General features: G+C 44.3%; 1 protein-coding gene and 1 non-coding gene across 2 annotated transcripts; both read right to left on the reverse strand.

The window, feature by feature from the left end:
• Window positions 1-3,153: 3,153 nt before the first annotated feature.
• LOC138794276 (U2 spliceosomal RNA) lies at window positions 3,154-3,339 on the reverse strand. The gene has a single exon (XR_011363430.1). It is a non-coding gene; the product is annotated as a U2 spliceosomal RNA (small nuclear RNA).
• Window positions 3,340-3,924: 585 nt separating this feature from the next.
• On the reverse strand, window positions 3,925-15,823 carry TENT5B (terminal nucleotidyltransferase 5B). The gene is made up of 2 exons (XM_069971541.1): window positions 15,351-15,823; window positions 3,925-6,575 (listed from the first exon to the last, which is right to left on the reverse strand). Exons 1-2 carry the CDS (start codon window positions 15,570-15,572, stop codon window positions 5,550-5,552), a joined length of 1,248 nt encoding a protein of 415 aa, XP_069827642.1. The 5' UTR covers window positions 15,573-15,823; the 3' UTR covers window positions 3,925-5,549.
• Between the last annotated feature and the right edge of the window lie 5,938 nt (window positions 15,824-21,761).

Raw genomic sequence — 21,761 nt, forward strand, 5'->3', positions numbered from 1 at the left:
TATGGGCCAGCTTTGTAATGAAAGTGTTAACTATGTGCTCAGATTCCAGGAATGAGCTGAGCATGCAGCTAGGAGAATGAAGTCACCAATTGTCAGCCGCTCCAGCACTGGAAAGAGCTGCCTAAATTTGGTCAAGGGAGTGTAGCACTTTAACATTGCTGGGATGGCAGCATTTCTACAGCAATACTTACACATTGCCATCTAAAAACACAACAGGGGCTCATTTGCACCACATTCATGTATTTTTGTAAATTTGTAAAAACAGATCAGCATCCAGCTAGGCAGAAAAACCTTGGCTTTGGCAAAAACTCACATACTTGTTCAGGACACAATGACCAGACACATTGCTGCGTACACAATGCTTTAAAAGCAAATCACTACTTACACAAGTCTTTTCCCGTTGGAGGGTTCAAATTTGTCCTGGTACCTTCCTTGGGGTTACAAAAAAAACACACACACACACACACCTTTTCCCCAGGAGTATCAGCACCAATAAGGCAGGGCCTAAAGAATCCATGATCTAGCCCTGCAATGCCTCTGAGGTCTTGCTCTCCACCAACACCCCCATGGGTGGCAGGTCTTGCTCTCCACCAACACCCCCATGGGTGGCATTTCCCCTTTAAAGTGCTGATCACTGCACCACATGCACACAGTTTAAAAGGGGAAGTCTAGCAAAAATTATTAAAGTATTGGAGTTATGCAACTCACCAATGCACACTTGTTACGGGAAATGCACAAAAAGTGTTTTTTTTTTCTCTGCGCTTACTACTGCATCAAGGCTTCACTTCCTGGAGAAAATGGTGACGTCACTTCCTGGATAAAATGGTAATGTCACTTCCTGACTCTTAGAGCTGTGCGGGCTGTGGCTGCTGGAGAGGATGGCGGCAGGGGGGTGCTCAGTGTGCCCCCAGCAACCTGTGTTCCTCAGTGTCCTGACACCTTCTCCAGCAGCCACTGCTTTGATTCAGAATAAAAAAATAAATAAAAGCACCTTATGTGCATTTTCTGTAATAAGTGTATATTGGGGATTTGTATAACTTTGGGGGCAATACAATACTTAAAATTTTTCGCCAGCCTTCTCCTTTAAGAAGCACTGCAGACGAGAAGTCCTGTCCAGGGGTTCATCCCAAAGGAAGAACCAGGGCCATTTTGAAAGTTACAGGTAACCAATAGTACTTGTGGTTTAAGGATTTGGGGGGGGGGGGGGGGGGGTACAGGTTTGCTTTGGAGGCCAGACTCATTAAGTGATAACAGTACACTAATACTTATGTACCTCTGTGCACTTAATTGCGAAGTTAGTCTTTCTTGCTTCAATAGTCAAGCTTCAATTGGATTTGCTCTTTAACAATCTGCTTGTGACTCAGGTTATATATCTACACTCCACCTCAAATACCATAATGTAATTAAAATGAGCCTCTCATTATAGCAGGTGGAGTAGAGATGGACAGTCAGTTTACAAGCAGGATTAGAGGAGGTGTCAGCAACAGTCTAGTGTATAAATAGACACCCAGAAAATGCATGGTAAGGAAGATGAGATAGCATGTGGGCACAGGGGGACTAGACCTGGGGGGGGGGGGGGGGGGGGGGTGTGTGAAAGGTTCCCTGCCACAGCAGGAAAAAAAACACGAACAAAGCGACAGAAGTGTAATAATTCATAACACTTAGAGTAACCAGTGTACAGTCACAAATCGGCAGACATTGACATTTATACGGGGGAAGGGATTTCAATCCACAGACAGTAACGGTACTAAAGAGGGATGAGAAGACAGTTTGGCACGTCATTTACAAAACTAAAACCCTCTAGGAATGCAAACCCCTCATCACAAGGAATAATTAATGTGTAAACTACGATATAAAGACTCAGTCCGCGCCGGAATCTCCACCCAATGCAAATGTTGGCATCGCTGCACATCCACAGTAATAAGACGATGCAGCAGATTTACAAGTGAAGTGAAATTTCAGCAGACCAAGGACATTGAATGGTTAAAAAGAAAACGCTCAACTGGAGCAAAATCAATTGCATAGGACTCAATATCGAGCAATACATATGTTCCCGACACTTGAGTCTATATCTTGGGTTAAGTATGTATTTTGTTTTGCATCAGCACAAGGATTGATCGAAGGCCGACCCCTCTGTCTGAAGAAATAGGAGTCTAGAATAAAGAGGCATAACAGAACCTCAATCATGTACATTTAGCCTGTACACTAATAGACACTCCGGCCACAGAGCAAGGTTTTTTTTTTTTTTTTTTTTTTCGACAAACCACAAAAAACTCACCCCTTTCTTTTTAAACAAGACTGACAACTTGTGAGTACACAGAACTTTCAACAGAAACGCCTGGTCTTCTTAGGTCAGTACTGACAGTGTGATGTTAAACACTTAAGCAGTAGGTTGGGAAGCATAGCAGAATCTGCGGGAATTGTTAAACCAGGAAGACTGCATTTGTATGTCGTAAAGGGCATTTCTGGGGGTAGGCATCTTTCCTTACATTACAGACTAGGAATTAAAATATTCTTAAGTGGGGCCCTCATGTCAACTCTGTTCGAGTGTTGCTGACTGTCGAGTGTTGCTGCCACAGTCAATACTGCACACACCCTGGTAACAGTCATCTGCCAAACTGTGCACATGGCTGTACGAGGATCTTATCAAGAGCACAGCAATCAGAAATAAACACCAAATACACAGATCCCCCCCCCCTCCACAGCATAAGACTATGCATTATACTGTGGTATTGTTGTAGAATCCACAGCACGTGCATATGCCAACTAGTCAAAAGCTTACAATGGTGTCCAAGTGACCCAGAGGGCAATTCTTGCAAAAATAACTAATTGCCCTCTGTGAAAAGCAGGGAGAGAACATAACTGCATGCAGAGTGGGTGTGACCTCCCCCCCCCCATGTGTTTAAAGATTTTTAATAAGTAAGGGGTAGCCTTAAAGATTGTGTGCTGACATTAGCTAGGAGTCCTGGATCACTGCGTCTATGTAGGCCATCGTGTGCTCAGCTGCCTTTATCAAGTGTCTGAAAAAGCACCTACAACTATAACAGAGGCAAACAGAACTCAAGGAGTTGTCCTGGATAAAGTGATATTTTACCATGCTCCCCCGTTGCAATGGAGGTTGGGCTGCAGGGGATGTTGGTAACATACTTTTCTTTTTTGTGCACCGAACCTGGAAGCACTGCAATACCAGGTCAATGCCTGGAGAGGACAGAGCAAGCTCTTATTCCATCTCCCTGTTCTAAAATTCCATTTAATATATGGTCCCCAGATAGGGGACGTATCAGATATTAAACGGATAACATACTACACTTGATCTTAGCCAAAAGGTCGAGAAGCGATGTCAGTAACATACTTATCTGTGCTGCTCTGGCTTCGGGTCCTGGGCCGCCCACCCTCCATGAAGAAAAAGCCGACAGTGGACAGCCTGGGACCCAGCAAAGCATGACAGGTAAGAGTCCCTAAAATGTCCCCTGCAGCATAGTAAAATATCATTTTATCCTGGACAACCTCTTTAATCTTATTTGCCTCTTCTGTTCAGCTGTAACTTATGTACTTACAAACTCCTCATTTATCAAACAGTGACACTAGGTTTAGTGGATTGGTTCTATCAAAGTACATGCTTAACTAGGTTATTGGTGCCAGAGCACCAAGTGTGCTCTGGGTTAAAGTCACACTGCAAGTACATTTGCAACTTTAAAAAAAATTGGCCTAGATTTATCAATGAAGTGACTGCACAAAAATATGTCAATCTGACGGACACAGACAGACATTCCCCTAGAACAGTAAAAACTAGGCAGCTCTGTATACAATCTTCCCTACAGCACTAGCAAATGGGTGTCCTGCAATATTTCAGAGGTTAGTTGTAACAATTAAACAAGAACTCATCATGCTGGTTATACTATACTCAAAGGTAGCAGTAAGTAATGCCAGGCTGCTGAAAACTCACTTCTGCACTAATGTTAGGGGATCCTGTAGTGTGCAGACAATTGTTCATGAGCTGCCCTTTTTCCTGGCCACTGACTAATCTCATTCAATTACTGTGCATAGGTTGAGCAGATGCATCTGCTGCCACTGGTTGCGCATGGCAAGAACCATCTAAGCTACACGTCAGCTCATAGATGGCAGGTTTCCTATTCCAGTAACCAATGCTAGGCCCACAAGAGATATTCAGACAATGGGTCAGTACAACCATCCCCACAAATGGAGCTCTTCACTGCGTACTACATAGCAAATTACAAATTGTTTTCACCAAGGTAGTCACCTTTTATTGCATCACCCAGTGCCTGGCCTTTGTATCCCATTTAGGCTATGTAAGCATTCTGGAAATCTGCAACGTATTTCTACCTGGTGAGATCTGTTCTTTGAGCCAAATAAAATAAAAAAATAAAATAAAATTTGGCAGGTTTGCCAGGAGACAGTTAGCTGGGACATGCGGATACTAAAATCTTATTAAAAAGTTTAATAAAAACTTTGCCATTAGGGCTAAAACAGGGATGGGGCTTCAGCTGTGGAAAAACCCAATTTCTATCATGCCTGGACTGTAGTTTTGCCTCAGCTTGAGCACCATCCCCGAGCTAAAGGAACTTGTCCTCCAGTACATTGTGGGTGATAACTGCCTCTTAAAGGAGGTGATCATTTCACCAATACTGAACATTAATACTCTATGGACATGATTTTTCAGTATGTGCATTGTTAAAATGTAATTTAGTTAGCAAATCAATCTCTTCTAAATCTGACTGTTCAGATCCTTACTGATCTATACCTTCTCAACCCCCCCCCCCCTCTTAAAATTAGCTGGTACTTCTTTCCCTGCCAGTTTCTTGGCAACCACAGGCTATAGCCTTGAGCAATGCATCGGACAAGTCTGAAACTCCATTTAACTATCTTGAGTCAATATAATGAATGATATTGCAAAGGCTTATTTACACGGCCTTACATGTTCCCATCTATATTGGCCAAACACCAGACTGGTTTGAAAAGCGACCAACACCCTTTGAGATCCAGTCCAGTTTTTGGCCAATCACAAATTATGGCAATGAAAAAAAGCCTTTAGGTAGGAGGTATATCTTATAGCACCAAACTATGTATATACAGTAGATCTGCCATATGGATATATTAAAAAAGCTGTCATTTGCAAAAAGGAAAAAATTAAAAAGGCACATTATACTACAAGATTGTGTGCTGGAGTGATCTGCAGTAAAATGGTTATGCAATACTGAAAGCAAGAAGAAATGGTTTCTATAATCTAGGAGTTGAACCAGTCAAGCTTTACAGGCACTTAAGAGTTCTAACTCCTACACTTTGGTCCAAACACCCAGTATTTACTCAGGTTCTAAAGCTTGCATCAGTATGAAGTTAGGAGGAAAGGAGGCAAGCTTTCAATACTAATGGTAGTTGTTCTATAGAAAAAAAAAAAGTGTTGGTTGAAAGGCTGTGTGTCCACCATTCTGGTCATTTCATTGTCACAAGGTAAGATCGAAGAATCAGTCACTTCTTGTCCAGTTTTAGAAGGCTGAGGATAAAAGTCGAATCAGCGATCTAGTCGAAAGTCAGTTGCAGCAGGGAAGCCAAGTCTGATAGGAGTGGCTGCAAGACACAACAGGCTGGACAGGAGCGAGATAGTAACTATTGTAATTACCATCACTCATGAAGGTGGCTGGCTGGTAGAAGCAGGTGAAGTTTGGAATGGCAGGGACTGGATTCTGTTCAGATAACACCTGAATGGCCAACGAAGCAATGAGTGTGAGTGTCTGCCGACGTTCATGTCCCATTAAACACACAGTGCTTTCATTTACTATATTGTGAAGGGTCATTAGGTAGTCATACCGCTTATCCTCCATCCCCACAAAGTGGTCCTGCAGATAACACTTCAGCTTCCTCAACTGCTCACGAATGTCCGGAAAGTCTATAAAATAACGTGAACACATGTACCGCTGCATAGTTTTCATATCCACTTCTGACTTTGGTCTAAAACCCCGCACAAGCAAATTGCAGTATTTGAGAAGGCCACCGCCCCGAATTTCTTCTGGGTTTCGAGTAGCAATTGTCCGATTACGCAAGTGATCCATGGCTTCCTCAAAGTCTCCGTACATGCTCTCTCCAGTCACAGTGGGGTGAAAGCTCTGAGACATTGGAGTCTCTGAACTCTGACTGAACACAAGCATTGAATCCAGCAGGATCTGGAAGGAGTCCACGCTGAACTCAAACTGTCGTCTGAGTGTGTCAACAAATTTCAACTCAATGTTTTTCCCATTATTGTTTGATAAGGATATTAAGCTCCAGCGGTCACTTTCAGTACAAACCTTAACTAGTTTCTGGACATAAGCCTCTTTCAGTGTCATGGGGGTAATCTTCTCTTTGTTGACCCCTACAGGCAAGTAATCCAGGAGACAATCCAATACAGCATGCTTTACCACCTGAAAAGCATCAGGACCTTTCAAATCCACCATAAATATGAGGTCCAAATCCTTATAACCCAGACCACCATCTTCATGCAACACATGACTTGCAGCTGACCCATTCAGTTTCACTTTCTGAACCAGGATGCCATTTTGCTCTAGACGATTTCGGACAACCTAAAAAAGACAATAAAAAAAAATAAATCATAAGAAAAAAACTTTATATTCACAACCCTAGAATTTTACATTTATAGTTGTCTGAGAAGGTTCCAGACTAAACATGTCTCATGTTCTGCATGCTCAGCAGATCTCCATGCTACAGCATGTTTCTGGGATTCAGCTCTCCTCTCAGCGTCTGTCAAGCTTCCAAGCTTTGATCAACAGGTGTTTCTCTAGTTTTAATCCATCATCTGCAATACACTCCCATTCAATTTTAGGTTATGCAACTCACCTCTACTTTAGCCATATTTCATAACTAATGCATACAGTGCTTGAAGTTACATTTAAACAGCCTTTCCAGGAATAGTAAGTTTCCTAACCTGTCCGCCTTTTAGAAGATTAAGGGGGGGACTCTAACCAGATATTAGGGCGTTTCACTTCTGACACATTGTAAGAATAACTGAGCATTGTTCAGATCTGTTCAACATTAACACACGCACACACATTTTGTACTTTATGACAGCCGAGCGCTCAAAATGTAGGGACCATGGAGTGCTGCAGCAACCAGACCACCTATGTGGACCAGAATCCTTCAGCTACATTCACGTCAACATTTCTCAAACTAAATCTCATCTGTAGCTGTGAAAAGCAGCTCCATCTATAGCAGGCGGCAATATACATTGTCAAAATCCTGGCTTGCTTCAGTTGATTGTCTTGATACAATGGCGCTACTGGAAGAATTCTTTCTGGCGCACACCTACATAGGGAGAGCAGGAGCAGGATTTTGACAGCATATCCTGACGCTCGCTAAAGATTATAGTTACACTTTAAAGCTACAAAATTTAAAGGGATTGCCAGACTTCTTGCCCCCTTGCTGCTCACATTAAAGGGGAACTCCAGATAAGAAAAACTTTTTTTTATTAAAAGTACATTAAAAGTTATATAGATGTGTCTATACAATGTATTACCGTATCTGTACGGTTCTGCCACACTGGTAGCTGAAAGAAATCCAGGAAGTGAATAGAAATGGCCTCTGTGCCAATCCACATTGTCTCCTGCTCCTACTGCTCTCCCACCTCAAGGGGACAAATCTTCCATGTCTGTCTCATTGTGTGTGTTTGCTGAGATCAGGCTGATGATGCAGACAGGGGAGCAGGGAGTGATGTCACAGGAGGCGTGGCTGGATCCGCCAATCCCCTGAGTGATCCACCATCTCTGAATGGTCAGAAGCAGGTGCAGCACTAAATTTTACTGACTGATGGGTGGGGGACTGATGGATCAGCTGAGGGAAAGCATTGCATTCTGGGAACTGGTCAGCCAGGAAGGACAGCCACACAATACAGAACCCCCCCCCCCCCCCCCAAAACAAATGGGTTTTTGGTGTTTTCAAAAACTGGGATAGATAGGCAAGTAATGCTATATGCTTCTGCAGAAGTTCAATTTTTTTTAACCTCTACCTTGAGTTCCCCTTTAAATTTACTTACTCCTGAGAATGTCACATGACTGGTGATGTCACAATTGCTTCCTCCCAGTGACATCCTGACATCATTCACAATGACATGGCATAGGAATCATGTTATGTGCTGGAGGAATGGGCACTTTTGGGAGTGTAGGTAAATTACATACACATTTTCAGTCCCCTGAAAATATCAGAAAGGAGGAAGTAATCTGCTGCAATATCTTGACTTTTCACCCTGGCCTCATCTCAGAAGTAAAACTTTAAAGACAAGTGCTGGGAGCACTGAAAAGTTACTTTGCCTCCCAGATAACCTTAGGGCAAGCCCTTTAAATGGAAATGCAGTAGGTTAGACTAACCAGATTTTCTATAGCCTCTAACCTTAATCCTCAGTGCCTTTCTGTGCACATTTCGGGGCTACAACAACCCAAATGGGGTATGCATGGCCCAGGTCTCTGCCCTGATGCCTACATAGGGGTCATTTGTATAACGCACATGCTGAAATAAGAGTTGTGGCCCTAAACCATAAAGCAATTCTCTGCCAAATCCGGTAGCTATGTCCCAAGAATGATCAACGAACATTGCTAATGTCCATGCAGCCCTGCCAACATGGCTATTGAGATGTGCAATAGGCTCGTAAGAGTACTGATCTAGCAGATAGCCAATTGCTTAGCCTGCAGGAATGGCTTAGCCTGCAGGTCAGACAGTCTAATATGGCCCTTACTTGGTGAATTTACTTGTCTTCCAAGTACAAAGACATGATAAACCTTAAACACATACATTAGGTACTGCCTCTTGTTTTACACTCACATCAATCCTGGTGATAGGTTCCTTTTAAGTGGAGAAGTGGAGAAGCCACAAATGCCTTTGGCCCCTTTCACACATCTGTGTTTAAGGGTCCTATTAGATTAAGCCACTTTTCATTTTCATAACAAACAGTTGCAAATGAGCGCTTTTGTAAACCTGAAATCAATAACAATAAATACAAGGAGCGATAGCAATTAGCTACGACCATTATACTCTAGTATATGAACAATCGTAATAACAAACAATGTACATACACTGAGATTTGCAAACAATTATTAATTACTTTAGGTCATCTCAAAAGAGGATACACAAATTTTTCGGTTGTTTGCATCCACAACGATCACTTAAAGCGACTCTGTACCCACAATCTGACCCCCCCCCAAACAGCTTGTACCTTCAGATAGCTGCTTTTAATCCAAGATCTGTCCTGGGGTCATTCAGCAGGTGATGCAGTTATTGTACTAAACTTTTAAACTTGCAGCCCCGTGCCCAATGGCGGGGGCTTACAGTATCTGTGCCCTAACTTTGCACCACCCCTCCTCCACACCCTCTTCATCATTAGGAATGCCACTCGAACCTTTTTCTCCTGTCTAAACATTGCACAGGTACCTTAACGATCTAGCCCATGTTCAGTATTTACACAGCTGATGAATAGGAGACAATCTGCCTGGAGCATTCCTAATGAGGAGGGACAGAGGGTGTGCCAGCCTAATGCATACACAATAAGCCCCGGCCAATGGGCACGAGGCCGTCAGTTTAAAAGTTTTTTTAGTACAATAACTGCATCACCTGCCGAATGACACCAGGACAGATCTTGGATTAAAAGCAGCTATCCGAAGGGACAAGTGTTTTGTGGGTATAGGATAGCTTCAAACAATTAATTTTTTTGCACTATAATCTGTGTATTAGGGCTCTAAGGGGCCTTAAAAGTGAATCAGTCACTATTTTGGGACAAAAGCCAGCAGCCTGCTTTAACAGATGTGGCTATAAGATTCTTGATCCCATCTACAGAAATTTCACCCACCTGTTCCAACGGGAAGAGACAAGGTCTCCTCACCACAAAATCCACAAGTGTTAATAGATGCAAGAACAGAGAGATGGGTGGAATTAACCAAGGCAGCTTTCAGACACTAAACCCTAGCTGCTTAAAGGCAAGCTTTTAGTTTAGCAGCGAGAGGTTCCCTTTAAGTACACCTCCCATCTGCTTGATACAGTTATCTTTATGTGGTCAACATTCTAGATCACTTGGAATAGGAAATCTAAGGCTACCAAGTATGCTGGTCAAAATCCAATGAAATCCAGACTGGATAATTGGTTAACTATGGGCAGAAAGTCATTCTGTTATGCTGTAATATGAAGACAAGACAGTGAGCAATAATTTCAGTGACAAACAGGACATTTGTTACAGCATATAAACAAAAAAGGTCTTAAGTAGGACAAAGGCTCTTACATAAGACATAATGACGTCCATGCTAAATACCTGCACCTATAACCCAAGGACAGCTCAACGAGGAGGAGCCGGTTCGCATGGAGACATTGCACAAACACTCGGGATTAAACATTTGCATGGATGAAGTATAGAAATTCCTTGCAGGATAGACCGCATGCTCATTAAATGAGAATATCTGTCTGAAGAAAGTCACACTTCCCGGAGAGACCGGTTTCTGCCAGGAGTGTCTATTATAGTAACTGTAAGAAAACACCCGGCTATACCAGATCCCTGCACTGAGGCTTCTATGCCGTGACCTAGTATTGGTCGGATCATTTAGGAGGAGCAGAGATGGTAAACTCTGCTCACTTTATGGACTTCCAGCAAATTAAAACACCTTTAATCTATTTATCCAAGACTGGCACTTATCTAGCAGTACCTCGCCTAGCAGCTGAAACAGCAAAATGCCAACCAAGGTGGAAATATACACCACACCCCATGCTTAACATATCACAACATAGTCAAATCCTACCTAAGGAGCTTCAGGGAGAGGACAAGCACATCTTTACATCTATTAACTAACCGCAAATAAAGAGAAACTTTACCGCAACCACCACCTGTGCAGGGCTACATGACAGGTTACCCACTGCAACCCGGGCTTATAAAGGGGTTTTCTTAGACTTCAAAATAAATGCATCAACACATTATGGACTGTGGATGTAACCAATATAAACATGGGGAGGACAGACGGAATCTTTAGAATTTGTCCTTTGAGGGATTTAAACCCTGGATTCTAGGACAACAAGGCAACAGTGCAGACTACTTCTGGTCTATTAGGGCCCATGGATATGCCACAGTATATAATTTACAACAATCACCAAGAATAAAATTTGGTACTCCATGATCCATGATTGTGATTATTTATTAGTTATTATTGTGATCAGTTTATTCTAAGAGGTGCAGCAGGGAGGGGGAATAGACAGGTAGACAATCCTGGGACAGCACTTTTAGGCAGCCAGCAAGCCTGAAAATGGCCGTTCCCAGGGTTATGTCCACCTGGACACTTATTTCAATTCTGAGCACCTCTTTGCCCATCTAGCCCATCCACATCTAGGCTTGTTCACCGACAGGTGCCAGTCATCTGTATCTTGTCATGGATATATTTAGAATATTTTGATGTATACCTGTCGCAGAGGCAAGACATGTGAAAGGGCCCATACACTTATTTTCTGCCAAAGGTTCTTATGAGAAAGGCTGGGTTCACACTGCGTTTTTGCAATTCATTTAACATATATGTTTAATGGTAAAAATGGATGTAATTGTGTGTCATCTGTTTTTCCTGTTGACTGCCATTATAAAAAACCCTGTATCGAAACGGACGTTGACTACGTTTTTCTGTCCATTAAAAATGGATACATTGAACAGACTGCAAAAACGAAGTGTGAACCCATCCTAACTCTATAGGGGGTGCAGAGGATATAGCTGTACCAGGGCCCTGGCACCTGAAGCAGCACAAGGTCCCTGTGCCACACACCAGCATTACCTGCACACTGTAGCTATGGACCCATTACAGATTTTGCACTGGGGGGGGGGGGCTAGTAGCTATGGGTTATGCCTTTGAACATATTGTATCTGTACAGATTCCCCTTGAATGAGTAGTGTGCACACGCATCAAGTAAACCTCATGACACATGGCATCCATTTGCGATTTAATAGCTAGGTGAATAAATAAAGTTTTAGATGTTATCCAGGTAACTCATAGCCCCAGATGAATAGGTAGCTATGACGGTCATAACATCCTTGAAGTGCCAGAAGACAATTGCTTGTCACTTGCAGGCAGCTTACAGGGTGTGGAAGCAAACTATATGTAGTCTGAAGTGGTGACTAACCAATTACAGATCACTACTTCATCCCAGTGCACAGAAGCTATAGATTTCACACCCAGAACAGCTAGGTCTACCAAGCTGCAGTCTGAGGGTCTTAGGTAGGCAGACAGTTACCACTGCTGAATACAGCAAGTAGATTGGAGCTCATTAAGCAGCACATGTAGGGCTCAGACATACATCCGCAATATATGATCTGTGCACGGTCTGTATACTGGGGACTGGAACTCCCATGATTCATTATAAGGCTAGGAGCTCCGAAACTGTTTAAGTGTTTGTGCTACTGACTGACATGCGTTGGCAAGTAGGCAGCTGAATGAGTGATTGTAGGAGACTTAAGCCCCAAGACAGACTGCAACGATCAGCCGACATCGTTCATGACAGCTGATTGTTGCTTTCTATTACACGGGATGATTATCGGCCCTATGACACCAACAGGTTCTAAGCCAAAGCCAGGAATGGATTTGAAAAAGGGAAATCTCAGTCTTTCCTTTGTTACCTGTCAAATCTTTGAGCAGAGAGCCGCAGAGGTGGGCAAGCCATCCCACTGAAACAGCAGACGGGGCTCCACCTCTTACTCTGAACAGACCCTTCGCATACACAAAGACGGGATGGACCAAGTTGTGTACATCAGAAGTAGTAACCATTTAAAACCGGATAAGTTAAACGGACTACAAAAACAGTGTTACCCTAGCCCAACAGTCGTTCATCTTCATTATAGTCAGAACATCTCGTTTACATGGGTAGATGTGCTGCCAACAAATGCCAATTTTGTTGCTGTAGATGACAGCCACTAAGTGGTCGCTCACTTTTCAGCTTATCGCAGGGCATCCAGCATGAAAAATATACCAATAATCTGTCCCATGTAGTAATCTCAAATCCTATGAGAATCCCTTACAACAGAAGTGGCCAGGCCTGCCTCCCTCTGACGCAGCAAGTATACAGCGCTGTAATCACGCCCAGTGCTGGACAAGCAAAACCACTGACTAGTTTGGACAGACGGACAACCCAAATGATTAGTTCACCCTATTTATACACAGTGCAGATCACAGTATGTATTTAAATCACAGCGGGCAGGGACAGAAGGGGCAGTTATGTTTGGCCAGTCATGGACTTGCAGTGTTTAATAGCTTTACAGTAATTTTAGATGTGATTGGTTTCCTTTAAATGTGCAATTTTTTTTTACTATACTTGTTACATTTAGTGTATTTAAATCCCATTGTGACAAGTTATGCCCTATACACAGGATACAGCATAAAGGACTGGAGAGGTCTGACCGCTGGGGCTCCCACAATCATTAAAGCAGGCCCCCAAAGTCTGAGCAGTGGGCCACACATGCCCACACCACCACTACATTCAATCTCTAAGGAACTGCTGGAGATGGCAAAAGTTGCTGACAAAAGGTGTTTGTAGTGTAAAGAGAAGAACGGGTGATAAGTGGGCATGTCACATCAATGTCCTATGAAGGTATGGGGGGAATAAGACATAGCACTTAGTCACTGCTGTGATCAGAAGGCCTCGGGTCAGATAGGGCTAGTATTATAAATTGTGTGGGGAGAGGCACACCTAGAATAGAAGGAAATCTGTTAATCCATCACCATCCTTGTAGTCACAGGAGTGCCTGGGTTATTACAGCACAGGGGCGGTTATGGGTCCACCTCCAACTGGCCAAAAAATGCCATCTGTAAGCATGGCATTACCATTATCAAGCCAAAGCCAGTCAGCCAAACGTATATACAGGCTACAGGTGTAAGCTTACCAGCAGGGAAGAGTTTAATAAAAAGCCCTCTTGTTATTCTATGACCTGCAACCTGTATATGACTGCTGATGGGCAAGGGCCAATGCAGGACTGTATAGTACTCAGGATTCTGACACTTTATAGAGCTATAGGATTTAAGCTTGTCTCCAGTTTTAGAAGACGAGTGGCGTCCCAGCACTTGTTCACATTTCCTGCAGGTTTTGGCCGGGTTCACACCTGAGTTTGTCTCCATTAAGTGAACAGGTAAGAAAAAGCTGATGAGCAAAAGTTTTTTTTATTTGGGGGGGGGGGGGGGGGTACATTCCATCACTGTTCTGTTTTGGACAGACAAATATAAAAGTTTTGCATGAAAATGGAAAAAATAAAGTTAATTACGGTAATGCTCTTAGCCGATGCATCCACATCTATACACAATCCTGACCACCATGGCCGGCCTGCACAGACATCCTGACTGAAGCTGAACTGAGACTCCAAAGCTACTGATCTGTTCCACTTCATGCAGGTTAAAAGCAGCAATGTCACCCAACCTGAGCTTTAGACTATCAACGTCCAGAGACTTACTGGTGGACGTACAACTGACCTATATAAATATGGCGGAGAAACAAGTTTTCTGAACCATCTACAAAGTGGTCAAGGGTGATTGAACCAAGCCTGCTGGCTATAACTGAACCCCTTCCGCCTGCATGGTGAACCCCTTACATGGCAGACTGTGCAGGGCTCAGGAACACCAAGGCTGACATGACGGATGGAGCCTGGAGTGTGAAGGCCGAGGCTATACACATACTAGGAATTCTACAGAGGTGATCGGCCTGGCAGCCAGCCAGTAACATATATACAGCGCCTCAGCACTATCCATCCCACTGCATACCATGAGACTGGCCGCAGGGACAAGCAATGTGACATTCACTGCCCCAGAGACAGCGCTGACCCCAATGCTGAGGTTATGGGGGGCTGCAGAGATCAGGGTGGGGGCAGCTGCATGCACATGAGGGCAAACAGCCATCAGCCACCCCTGTGTCATGCATCTGCCCTCCACCAGGGGGTCATTACTGGGGCCAGGTGTGCAGTAATCTGGTATAGGGGACAGAGTGCACTCACTATGCTGCTGCTGCAGGGGGGAGGGAGTCCCCGTAGCTGCCCTCATAGCCAGGAGACACATTCCCGGGAGCCCAGATTATGTAACTGCACACAGCGCCTGAGCCGCCCGTATACAGCACTAAGGAGCCGGCCGTATACAGCACTAAGGAGCCGGCAGTGTATCCCCCAGGCCCCGTGCAGCTGCGGGGAGACGACCTTCCTCTCAGCACGTGTGACAGGAGCAGCCGCCCCCTCCTCCCTCCCCGCCGCACGCTGCTGCTGCCAGACTGACTCAGCGGGAAGGCATGCACTCCCCGGGCAGCCTGTCACTTCTCACACACCCAACATGGAGGAGCCAGGACCCTGCGCACACGGGGCTTACCTGCACCAGGTGCCGCGGCTGGCAGGACAGGGTCGGGAAGTTGCCTCGGCCGTGGATGGGGACACTCTCCCTCAGGATGGCGTCCAGCCGGCGGACCTGCTGCCACGAGAGGACGCTGAAGCGCGACGAGTCGGCCGGTGGCTGGGAGGACATGGCTGCAGCTACCGGAGCAGTACGGGGAGGGAGCGGTGCGAGTCTTCCGTGAGGAGTCGTTCTTTCCATAGACAGAGCTTAGTAGTTACAGAAGCGGCGCAGCAACAGGTCCTGCAGCAGAGGAGACGCTGGCGGAGACGGGAGCGCTGAGTCTATAGAGCCTGAGAGGACATAAGAGCCGGGTCACTCCAGTGGGGTGTCAGTGTCCGGGCTGAGTGGGGCGGGTCACTGTGAATGGGCCACGGACAAGATGATAGCACTGACAGCCGGAGAACCCACTGAGCAACACCCCATCCACGGGCAATTCTTATATACGCCGCATAACGCCACGATGATTGGCTGACACAGCCGTCAGTTAGCTACCTCCTCTCTTTCTTAGTCTGTGATTGGAGCAGAGTGACAGCGTCTCTACGTGCCCGCCCCACCTACCCTGAGTCTGAAGCTCACTATAATTGGACAGCTGCCAAAGAGACTTCACTCTTATTGGTGGACGCTTAAGCACCGCCCCTTAGACAGGAATCCCGGTTTTTATTGGTGGAAAAAAATGCCTATTCGTTTAAAGGGACGATCGTTTGACATTTCACCCGGCATGGCAGGAGATGAGTGCTGAAAATGGAGAAAGTGAAGATGTGAGGCGGCTCTGCAGACTGTCGGCGTGACGAACTCTGTGCACAACCTTTACTAAGCCAGAGCCTTGGAGATGTGTCTGGGGCCGGAGTTATTCTGTGTTATAATTCTCTGCTTCTCTAGAATGTTCTGATGGCCAGAAAAGGGGCGTGGTTTAAACGTGCGGAGTTGTGCCAACAAGTTAGAGCAGCGATGGGGAACCTTCGGCTGTCCAGGCATGATGGGAGTTGTAGTTTTGCAACAGTTGGAGGGCTGAAAGTTCCCCATCCCTGCATTAGAGCAAAGTATTAGGCTCTGTTCACACTGCAGTCATGTCTTCTGTTACACCGCAGTGACAGTGCCAGATCCATCAAAGACTGACAAGTGAGTCTTAAAGGGGTTATCCAGTGCTACAAAAACATGGCCACTTTCTTTCAGAGACAACACAACTCTTGTCTTCAGTTCAGGCGCAGTTTGCAACTAAGCTCCATTCACTTCAATGGAACTGAGCAGCAAAACCCCACCCAAGTTGGAGACAAGAGTGGGGCTATCTCAGGAAGAAAGTGGCCATGTTTTTGTAGCGCCCCTTTAACTGATGTCTTATGTGAAATAAACATATGTACAAGCCTTTCGGAAAATGTCTTGTTCAAAAGATATAGGGGCACATGTATCATTCAGTTTGCGCCACTAATTTAGCTAATAATGTTTTAGCACAACAAGAATTGTGCACGATTTATAAAGGCGTTTGAGCTACTTTTGGGCAGTTTGTAATTTTTAATATTTGCGCTCATAGGGGGCGTGGTCTCATAATAGCTACTCCATTAGACCTTGTGTGATGTTCTTTTGTCCAAAAAACTGTGCAGAAGTTCTACGCTGCTACCCTGGTGTAGTATTTTAGCCAAGAAATTTTAACCAGAAATTGCGCAGGATTCATCAAGGTCAGTGCGCCTACGGATACATTTTGCACAAGGTCTGGGGGTTTGCGCAGCAGAGGGAAAAAAACACAAGTGCAAAAAAATTGCGCAGATGATAAATGTGCCCCATAGGCTTACTAAATGTGATGCATTGTTTTGATAAGGCTGGGTTCACAATGTGATTTTCTGTCTGTTTTACTGTTTCCACTGTTTCTGTTTTAAAATGTTTAAATTTTAATTTTAAAGTGTACCTGTCATTTAATTTTTTTTTTTTTTTGCAGAAATCAATAGTACAGGCGATTTTAAGAAACTTTGTAATTGGGTTTAAGAGCCGAAAAATGCATTTTTATCATGAGAAAGCAGTTTGAAACTCTCCCCCCTGTATTCATTGGTCTCTATGGAGAGGGGAGGGTCAGAGGGAGATGAGGCACCAAAACAGGACAACAAAGAGTTAATTTACAGCTACATCACTGGCTATCTCCTCTGAAGTCAGCACTGACCTCTGAATAGAGGCTTTCACACAGGTCTGGTTATGTAATCCTTTGTTCTCTGCTCTCTGCTGCCGACTAATCTCCCTCCTCCTTCCTCCCCCTCCCCTCTCCATAGCACAGACAGGGGCATGTCTTATGCAACAAGATGTGATTTCCTGATAATGAGCAGTGGATGAGAGAGAGGAGGGAGGGGGGGGGGCTGGGAAACGTCTTTTTCAATGCAGATAATGGCATATTTGCTTAACCCCTAGATGACCCAGGGCGTATAGTTACGCCATGGAAGTCTGTCCCCAGACGACCTAGGGCGTAACTGTACGCCCTGGGTGTTTCTCCCGCTATGAAGCGCGCTCCGGAGCGGAGCGCGCTTCATAGCAGGTGGGGGCCGACTGCAGTGAGCAGCCGGGACCTCACCGGTAATGACACGCTGTCATTAACTCCTTAAACGCCGCGATCGCGGTGTTTAAGTGAAAGTGACAGGGGGAGTCCCCTGTCACTCACCGATCGGGACCCCCGCAGTGTGACTGCGGGGGTCCCGATCGGTAAAACGGGCCGCCTGAGGTCTCTCACCTGCCTCCGTGCGGTCCGATCGGCGATCTGCTACACTAAGCCTGCACAGGCAGGCTCAATGAGCAGATCGCCGATAACACTGATCAATGCTATGCCTATGGCATAGCATTCATCAGAGTAGAAATCAAACTAATCTATGTAAAAGTCAACCAAAAGGGACTTCAAATGTGTAAAAAAAAAAAAAAGTTAAAAACACTAACACACTGCCCCAAAACCCCTCCCCCAATAAAAGTTGAAATCACCCCCCTTTCCCATTATATAAATAAAACATATAAAAATAAATAAACATATAATATACCGTAGCGTGCGTAATTGTCCGATCTATTAAAATATAACAAGTGTCATTGCGAACGGTAAACGGCGTACACGAAAAGAGGGAAAAAAGTGCGCGGATTACCGATTTTATGTTACATTATATATAAAAAAAAATTAATAAAAAGTGATCAAAACGTCCGATCTTCACAAATATGGTATTAATAAAAACTAGAGATCATGGCGGGAAAAATGACACCCCATACAGCCCCGTAGGTGAAAAAATAAAACCGTTATAAGCGTCACAATAGGCCCATTTTATTTATAATTAATTGCCAAAAAAAAGGATTTCATTTAAAAAAAATATATAACATTAGAGAATCTCCGTAAACCTGCATATGGTTGTGTTCGGGCTGACCTATAGAGTAATAGTATCATGTCGCTTTTACCATATAGTGCATTACGTAGACACAGGAACCCCCCAAACGTTACCATATTGCATTCTTTTTTGCGATTTCACCAATTTATATCTTAATAAATAATATATTTGGAATTCCATCATACATGTTATGGTAAAATGAATGACGCCATTACAAAGTACAACTAATCTTGTAACAAATAAGCCATTACATGGCCTTGTAGATAAAAAACTGAAAGTGCTAGAGCTCTTAGAAGGGGAGGACGGAAAAACGGAAACACTAAGATCAAAATTTGCGCGGTCCACTGGGTCATTTTGGGCCTGGTCCTCAAAGGGTTAAAAAACCCAATTTTGATTTCTGCAAAAAAAAAATAAAAAAAAATACAACAGTGACACCTTAAGGCTATGTTTACACTACGTAAAAAAACACGGCCGTATTTCATAACCACGGCCATGTTTGCATAAACTGCTGTTATTTAGCAATTATGAAATACGCCGTGTTTTTTACGTAGTTTGAACCCAGCCTAACATACAAAAAACATGGTGAAACAAAAAAAAATGGATATGGCATACAGCAGCATCCATTGTTCCCTTTTTAACATATTCGTTAAATAGCAAAAAACAGCAGTGTGAACATAGCCTAACCTGTTTCCCCTGGTTACCTCCCACGAAAGTGGTCAGGCATGCTCAGTTCAACTGCAATCTCCAGCAAGTACTGGCAGTTGGTCTTCACTTGGCCTGCAAGCAAGGGGGATTGTGGGAAAGTGCGTGCACTGCTGCATGGCAACAGCAGGGTTACAGCTTAGAGAGAATCTTCACTGAAGTCCACATTAGTAAACCATTCATACTCAAAACTTCTGGAGTGACTTTGCATGCAGATTTACACTCCATATAAAATGTGGCTGTCATTTAAAACAACTTTGCAGAATTCAATCGTATAAGTGAATATAAGAAAGTCTGTGATAGGTTTTATTAGACAAAAGAACTTCCTTCTGTAGTCACAAGGCTGTTTTCCTACCTCCCCCCTCACTTCTTATCTGCTCATTATCAATAGAAATCCCTCTACAGCAGAGAGAAGCAGGGGGAAGGCGGGTTTGCACTGCCCATTATAACATATGGAGGGGCCAAAGGGGATAAGTGAGCAGGAAGAGGAGACAAACAGCCTGTGCAATTTGCAGGCTTTCTGGTCAGAATAAAAACTGTATTCACATGTTAGACTGCTCAGTGCTGGTCTGGAAACTTCTGCAGTGAGTAAAAAACATAGCAGGATCTTGTTTAAAGTGGATATATAGGGGGAGATTTATCAACCATGGTGTAAAGTGAAACTGGCTCAGTTGCCCCTAGCAACCAATCAGATTCCACCTTTCATTTTCCAAAGAGTCTGTGGGGAATGAAAGGTGGAATCTGATTGGTTGCTAGGGGCAACTGAGCCAGTTTCACTTTACACCATGTTTGATAAATCTCACCCATAGTGTATAGAAGGCAGCAGAGAGGCTAGTCTGCATCCACACTGCAGCTGAGCATAGAGAAAAGCAGACAGAGTGATAGGGTTTGCTGGGTGGTCCCTGGCTGGCTTTATCTGCAACATTGTAGCTTCTTTCTAATGCTGGCAGGGTTATTCTGAGGTCAAATTGCTGGCGAACTCACTGTGATTATCCCTCCTAGCATTACACAGAAGCTACAATGTTGCAGATAAAGCCTGCCAGGGACTTGTTTACATCAGCCGTCTGAGAATGGGGGGGGGGGGGGGGGGGGGGGGAGACAGAAAAGCTCACATAGATTTTTGTGTTTTCAGCAGAAAGCAGCAGCTCACAACTGGAGGAAGGAGACTGAATTGATAATGACAAGTATTGAATAAATTGTTAGTCACACCATGGGCAGCAACGTATGAAAAGTTATGTTTGATTGGAATACTTCCTTAAGTTCTGTAGAGCTGGTCCCCTGCTTTTCAGCATGGAATCTCTGGGAATAATGAACACGCTGTAAATTATAAATTATGCAGCAGTGTGATTATTCTGTGCTGATGTTTTACAGAGCAAGTGAATGAGGGGGGGGGGGGGGGGGGGACCTTAGGGGGCATACAAACATCTGCAAAATACTGTCCATGCACGAACAGTATCCTCACAATTCCTGGCATCATGATTCATTATGATGCCGGGAGCTCCAAAAAGTTTGCGCTACTGTACTGACACAGCCACATGTGCACAGACAGTATTTTGCGGATGTGTTAATACCCCCTTAGTTGCATGCTTTGCCAGTCTAATTGCTGCTGATTCTGTCTAGATCATTTCCAGATGAGCATGATATGAATACATTTTTGCATCCGCAGCATGGCCGCAAAGTCCATGCCGGACCTCAGTGCTAAGGTCACATACCGAAAGCATCATTGATGTTGTTAGTTCTGGTCATTAAACTCTTAGCTGTAAAAATGTGTCTGTTACACTTGTCTGAATCCCACCCTGAGTATCTGCAGAGAAATCAGGAAAGAATGCACAATGTGTACACAAGGCCTAAGGCTTCTTGCACTCAACAACATTATGATTCTGTACAAAATCTAAAATAGAAACATAAACAGGCCATTTCCTATCAGATGCCATATTATGGAGATATTGATCCTTAGGAACAAAGGCTTCTAGGGGAGAATACCTCTGTAGTTAGGAGCCATAGGGACCTTCATGTGCTGCTATAGATGTGCCATGTGTATAACGTCAAGGACAAACTTACACTGCCCATACAAGCCTATGGAGGGGGGGGGGAGGGATGGTGGGCGTGGGGATGAATGAGAAGAAAGAGCTGACAGACAGAGAGGATGGGAGGATTCTGGACCCAGAAATGGCTGATATAGACACCTGGACAGATGCCTGGGCATTTCACATTAAGAGGAACCAATCAGCCGAAAATTCATCCTAACACTATCAATCCATACTATTACAGCCCCTAACTCACTTCCCACACATATCCCTATTGCCTCCCTCCCACCTGGTGCCTAGCTACTCCTGCTGCCCCCTCC

Source organism: Dendropsophus ebraccatus, chromosome 5, assembly GCF_027789765.1.
Source record: "Dendropsophus ebraccatus isolate aDenEbr1 chromosome 5, aDenEbr1.pat, whole genome shotgun sequence".
Classification (NCBI taxonomy): domain Eukaryota; kingdom Metazoa; phylum Chordata; class Amphibia; order Anura; family Hylidae; genus Dendropsophus; species Dendropsophus ebraccatus.

Excerpts from the sequence above, each read along its gene's own strand:
- TENT5B (XM_069971541.1), bottom strand. The coding sequence starts at position 15,572 with ATGGAAAGAACGACTCCTCACGGAAGACTCGCACCGCTCCCTCCCCGT. Across the intron at positions 6,576-15,350 it reads AGCCGCGGCACCTGGTGCAG|GTTGTCCGAAATCGTCTAGA; the intron begins GTAAGCCCCGTG and ends TGTCTTTTTTAG.